At 34.2% G+C, this 5,724-nt stretch overlaps 1 protein-coding gene across 1 annotated transcript; it reads right to left on the bottom strand.

Annotated features, from left to right (window-relative positions):
- Positions 1 to 408: 408 nt before the first annotated feature.
- Positions 409 to 3,975, bottom strand: LOC106424982 (SPX and EXS domain-containing protein 1-like). Its single transcript, XM_013865722.3, has 13 exons — positions 3,709 to 3,975; positions 3,486 to 3,586; positions 3,368 to 3,406; positions 3,201 to 3,293; positions 3,008 to 3,124; positions 2,819 to 2,914; positions 2,626 to 2,739; positions 2,424 to 2,477; positions 1,818 to 1,865; positions 1,254 to 1,404; positions 1,005 to 1,170; positions 847 to 916; positions 409 to 761 (listed from the first exon to the last, which is right to left on the bottom strand). The coding sequence occupies exons 1-13, from the start codon at positions 3,779 to 3,781 to the stop codon at positions 513 to 515; spliced, it is 1,371 nt and encodes a 456-aa protein (XP_013721176.1). The 5' UTR covers positions 3,782 to 3,975; the 3' UTR covers positions 409 to 512.
- Between the last annotated feature and the right edge of the window lie 1,749 nt (positions 3,976 to 5,724).

The raw sequence follows: 5,724 nt of genomic DNA, 5'->3' as shown, positions 1-5,724 counted from the left end.
AAACATTTTTGCGACATTGGACCTTGAGGTCTAGATTGGGAAGAAAATGTTGGTTTAGTGTTATCTAAGACCATTTCTCAACAATAATTAAGGAATCCTAAACTAAAATGTTATTGTAATTTTAATTGAGTGTATTTTAAAAAGTTGTAGCCAAATAATGGTATTTCAAATAAGTTCTCTAGAATGAAATGCAAACTGATTTGATCTCTCACAAGTAATGGTATTTTAAACAATTTATCTATATTTGATCGTGTTTGTTAATTTTAGCCCGTTTCCCCCTCTTCTAACACTAATTCATTTCTAAATACTCCTTACAACCTATAACGAGTTTGTTGAACATTTTCATGTCATAGCCAAAAGTACATTTTCTAAATAACCGTATGATTTAGTCTGGTAAATTTGGTTCGATTCTTGAAAAAGTGTATTATATTTCCAGAAAGTGTCTAGACACTGAATGTACCGATACGAAAACAAGAATTTTTTCTTTTTGCATAGGACTAGAGGAAAAAAAACTAGACATCATGGGTTGTAGCAGAACCAAGTAGTTTGTCTTCTTCAAGTGAAATCTCAGCCAATGGATGCGATTTGGTGATCTTGTTCCACTCATTCTCTACTCTGAAAAATACCCATTGAAAGCGTCTAAACATCTCCATGGCGGTCACTGCGAACACCGTTATGTAGTTGTGCCTCAAATGTGCCGATAACTTGTATGTCCATGCGCACCTCAGCACCAGATTGCTCCCTATCACCCAGAAATACACCTGCAACGATATTCAACGGTTCCAAACATCACAGTATGAAGAAAACACAAAGACGTTTCATCGGAAAGTGGAAGCTGAATCTCACCCATTGTCGGCCATATAAGAGATGTGATATGTTACTTGGACGGCTAAACTTGAATATCTTAGTGAAACCGCTACAAAATAGAAACAAAGTGATGTGACTAATGCTTATGATATAAAAACTTGTTTATAGGATAGGAAGACGCAGTTCCAACCTATTACCTTAAGTCCCAATCTCGAGTTACATCCCAGTAGAATGAGTAGAGTGAGTTGATGACACTTGAGAAAAGCCAGAGAGGTCGGTAAAATGATGTCCAGCTCTCGGGCATCACGTGGTATTTAAGCGCAGAAAGAAAGATCACAGGCACTGCTGTTGAATATTTCAGAGCTGAAGAAAAACCCACAAATTATCTCTATAAGATTGATGATGCGGAACAATTGAACATCAGTGCTCAAAGGTTAGGCTTTTACCATTTAAAAGAGATGATTTTTCCTTTGTATCCTTGTACTGTCGAAGACATTGCAAAAGACGACAAATGTAGGGGAAAACAAGAACCAAAGGAATTGCAATTTGATGACTGCCACAGACAGCGTCAGCTTCAAACCACGCAATTGTTGCGACCTGAAAGTACAGGAAACTTCTTTGACTTGATATATCACACCATTCACTACAGATAACAAGGTATGAAACCCGTGCAGGGTTGACAAACAGCCAGGATTCCATTGATACATCATATCTTAGCGTTTGACAAGAGCCTTGGAGGGTAAATTGTTCGTAGTACAGATCAAGCAATTTGTTTCAGGTCCTAGGAAAAATCGAACTAGTTAATCCAGCTTAACAGATATTCAATCTATATTAGCTGATTTGGCAAATATTGGCATTTGTCAATCTTGCAGGATTAATTTTTGGTAGTGCAGATGGATCTATACTTCTTCCAGTTCATAGGAAAGAATGGACCTAGTTTCTCCAGCATAAGATATTTCAAATCTATATTAGATGTCACAGATATTTAATGGACCAAGTAAAGAAGTTACCTGTCTATGCACCATCCGGCAGACGGAGCGCTCTAAGTCAGAAAACACCTGGCATATAAATTACCCATGTCAATCATAAATGAAACTCAGTAGAATAATATTAATCCGCACAGAATAAGACGCACAAGAGAAATAAGGATTCAGTTCCATTCCTTGGTATATTAGATTTACAATGCAAGCAACGACAACGACATTTACACCTCCATAAAACCACATCAAGCGAGCAAAACATTCGGTTACAAGAGTCCAAATTTACTACCAGTAATCCAATTACAAGAACATCAATTGACACACCAACAGTCTCTTCTCCATGAAAACCAGTTCAACACTAGCAATTCTACTCGAACTCAGCTCAAACAGAAACACTACCCAAAACACACATAAAAGAACCACAGAGCTTCATCGAGAAGGAGCTACGACGTTTCACAATCCGGAAGCTCCTTAATACCCTAAACCGCAACCTTATCAAAATCATCAATCAACATAATTATAAATCTGATATGATATATAAAAAGAAGGCACTAGTTAGTTACAATAAGCCTCCTGCTACCAATCCCATAATTTCTAAGAACATAATTATCAGAAGTAAGCTTTGAAATTTCATACCTTTACCATGGAGGTCAGAATATCTGCCAAAAAGAAGTCCGGAAATGTAATTGGCTGTTAAACAAAAAAAACTGAGATCAGATCTCCATGCTTGATGAACTTATATAATGTAGGAGTTTGAACAAACTTAGCACTTCTATTAACTTGGAGATTTGTCAATCGCAAGTGTAGTTACAATCAATAGGTGTTACAAACATTTTACCTGTAGTGGAAAAGCTATCCTCCATAATGTTCTCAGCAGAAAATATCGACTTGACAAGTAGAAAATGTCGAAGGGAAATATCAGAACCAAAGCAAAAGCAATGTACAGGAGCACCTGCACCAGTGACACACAAATAGCAGATGTATCAGACACATAACATTTGCAAAAAAAGCAAAAGAGAGAAGACGCTAACCGGTTGTGAAGCAGCCAAAGATACTTCACCATGAGAATAGAGATATAGATAGGCAGTCATGCTAGTAGGGACAATGATTGTCATCCACATGCTACACTGCAGCCCAAAAATCACACAACAACTGAGAATAATACGGAAACAGAGAAGCGTGTGTCTACTGTTGGATATTAAAATAGAAAAGTAAAGCACCTTCCACATCTCTCGATGAGTGAGGTGGTTATGATCGAGATCAAAGACTTTGGCGTAATTGACACTTCCTTGAGAGAACACCCATAAGTTGACTCCCCAGAGCCAAACCATCATGGTCTAAAGGCAAAAAAAGAGAGAAGATATATAACAAGAGGTGTATCTATCTAAAGAGAGTAGATGAATCTTAACTTACCACAAGAAGAAGAGGATTGTAATAAAGAAAGGCTTCGTACAAAAACAAATCTCGCAGGTCAATACTCATTCTCATAACTGAATCCCATCCAATCTGTTCTTCAAACATCATTAAAAAGGGCAAAAAAAAATTCACATTCAAAAAATTTACAGAAGATCACTACTAACCTTGCAGCAACATAAAGCCCAGAAAAGAAACAAAACAACCTGAAAAAGTTTCATTCAAACGATACCATTATAACAGAGATGTAGGCTCAAATAAGTCTTCTCATTTCAGGAAGCAAACCTTAAATCTCCAAAGGAAAATAGGAGAGGGAACCATTGTTGTAATCTGAAGTGGTGAACTTGATCCTTTAAGGTCACCCATTTCTGAATGCCCGCTTACACCTAAACCCAATTACGAAATTAATTCTCTTTGTGTCAGATCAGATCAGCATCTACAACATTTCTAGCTTCCTTCATTTTAGATCCACGCAATCAGAAACATGCATTTTGAATCAGAGGGTTACCAGGATCGAGGAAGAGGGATTTGCTACCAGACTTGCGAAGATGAGGACTGCCTGTTACTGGATTTTCAAACATGACCAGAGTTTCATGATTTCGGTTCAAGTCCGTATCATCATCATCACTTCACACGAGATCTCGATCGAGAGGAAGAGATTTGATCTGGGGAGGGTTTGGCTTTATGGGCTGCAGAGATCTTCAACGCATTGAGTAGAGATTAAGCGAAACTCTCATTCATTCCTCCCTTTCCGTTAAGAGATTTACAACTCTTTTTCCTATTTTTATTATTTATTTGTCATCATCATTTATATGGGCTTCAATAAAGCCTGTAGGCCCACCATTGTTTCTATCTTTGTAGCGGACGGAGTTATGTTGAGAGTTGAAACAAGTGAACAAATAGAGGCGCAAGTCCTAAATGATACGAGTTTAAATATACTAGTTTCGTGTATTACATCTTTACGATTAAAATTTTATTTTAATTACTTTGTAACATGATATGTTTGAATTTGTTTTAGAAATATATATTTTAGTATTTTTATTTTGTGCTCAATTTAACTATATATATTACAGAAATAAATTAATTTGGAATAGTTTGTTGCATAAATTTTAGTAAACTTTTATGTAGGCCGTCTTTTTAATTTTTGAATTCTTCTTATGAAAATGGTTATGAATAATGTATTCAAAATATTTTCTTCAATATTTATGTATTACTTTAAATAAAAGCAAACATATAATCTGATGATAAAACCAAAAACTAAAAGGATACTTGAGATAAAAAAAATATGAATGAAAAAAAACAGACAATGATAAGTAATAAACAAAGAGGCAGAATCACAAATAATCATTTATCACACACCTATGATAAAATCGATTATGTGAGGCTGTGAGATATAGAGTTTGGCTAGACTACAGATAATAAAAATATAGACCTGATCTGTACGCAATAATCTCAATTGTTTTGGTACTGAAAAAAGGCTTAGATGGATTCAACCTCATCTTTTGTTGTTTTTCCAATTCCTCAAATAATCTTTTAACTGTTTTATTATTTCATAGATCACCCATTTATGTGTTACAATCCCACGTTTAAATGCTTAGCTAAATTTGAGAATCAATTAAGATTGTAACACATAAATTTGCAACACATAAATTTCTAGATAGCACTTATGAGGTTACTTAACGTTTAAATCCTTGCAATCCCATGCCGAGTCACAGAACGAATTTATTAGCTACAGAATCGGTAAGAAATGGCGACGGAACACATAATTTTGCGTTTTAGTTAAATTTATAGCAAAATCGTAGCGGTCCGTAGCTACATAGCGACGAATGAATTTCGTAGTTTTTCTATATCTAATTAGCTATGAATTAGGTAGAAATTTTAGTTGTCGCGATTCATGTTAGTCTATATTTTAAAATCAAAATATATTTATTATATATACACACAAACCTTGAATAAAATAAATTTAAATCTTAACTGTAAGCCCTAAACTGAAAAGAAACTAAGATCTACTCATTATAAAAAGTTATAAGTTTGTAAATCTGTTTTTCCAATCAATCTCAAACCCTAAACTTGACAACAAACTTTATTTATCAACTCCCAAATCCTTACTTTAAGTTAAATCCTTACTTTAAATTTTAAGTTAAATCCTTACTTTTATACCACTAATAAAAATTTAAATCTGATCATATTAATCATAAATTAAGAATTTTTTTTTTTTGAAAACCATGAATTTTAGTCTTAAACCCCAAATCCTATCCCCTAAACTCCAAACCCTATTCCCAAAACCCAAATTAACCATATTCCCAAAATCCCAAACTTTAAATTAATCATAAACTTAACCTGTAAACTTAAAATTTTTAATTATTGAAATTAAATCATAACCATAAATCCAAAATATAACAAATATTTATATATATAATTTTTAAAAATAAGTAAGAAAGGTCCCGACAAAAAAAAAGTGTTTTTCAAAACCAATCCATATTTTCAAGTCAAACCCAAAACCGACCTTTTTTTTTGTCCATAC

Source organism: Brassica napus, chromosome A4 (assembly GCF_020379485.1).
Source record: "Brassica napus cultivar Da-Ae chromosome A4, Da-Ae, whole genome shotgun sequence".
Taxonomy (NCBI): domain Eukaryota; kingdom Viridiplantae; phylum Streptophyta; class Magnoliopsida; order Brassicales; family Brassicaceae; genus Brassica; species Brassica napus.
The sequence above is the reverse complement of the archived record's forward strand: the minus strand, read 5'-3'. Positions and strand labels throughout refer to the sequence as shown.

Coding starts and splice junctions, on each gene's coding strand:
- LOC106424982 (XM_013865722.3), bottom strand. CDS start 3,781: ATGTTTGAAAATCCAGTAACAGGCAGTCCTCATCTTCGCAAGTCTGGT. Junction 1,866..2,423: donor TTCTGACCTCCATGGTAAAG/GTATGAAATTTC, acceptor TTTATATGCCAG/GTGTTTTCTGACTTAGAGCG. Junction 762..846: donor TCTTATATGGCCGACAATGG/GTGAGATTCAGC, acceptor ATATCGTTGCAG/GTGTATTTCTGGGTGATAGG.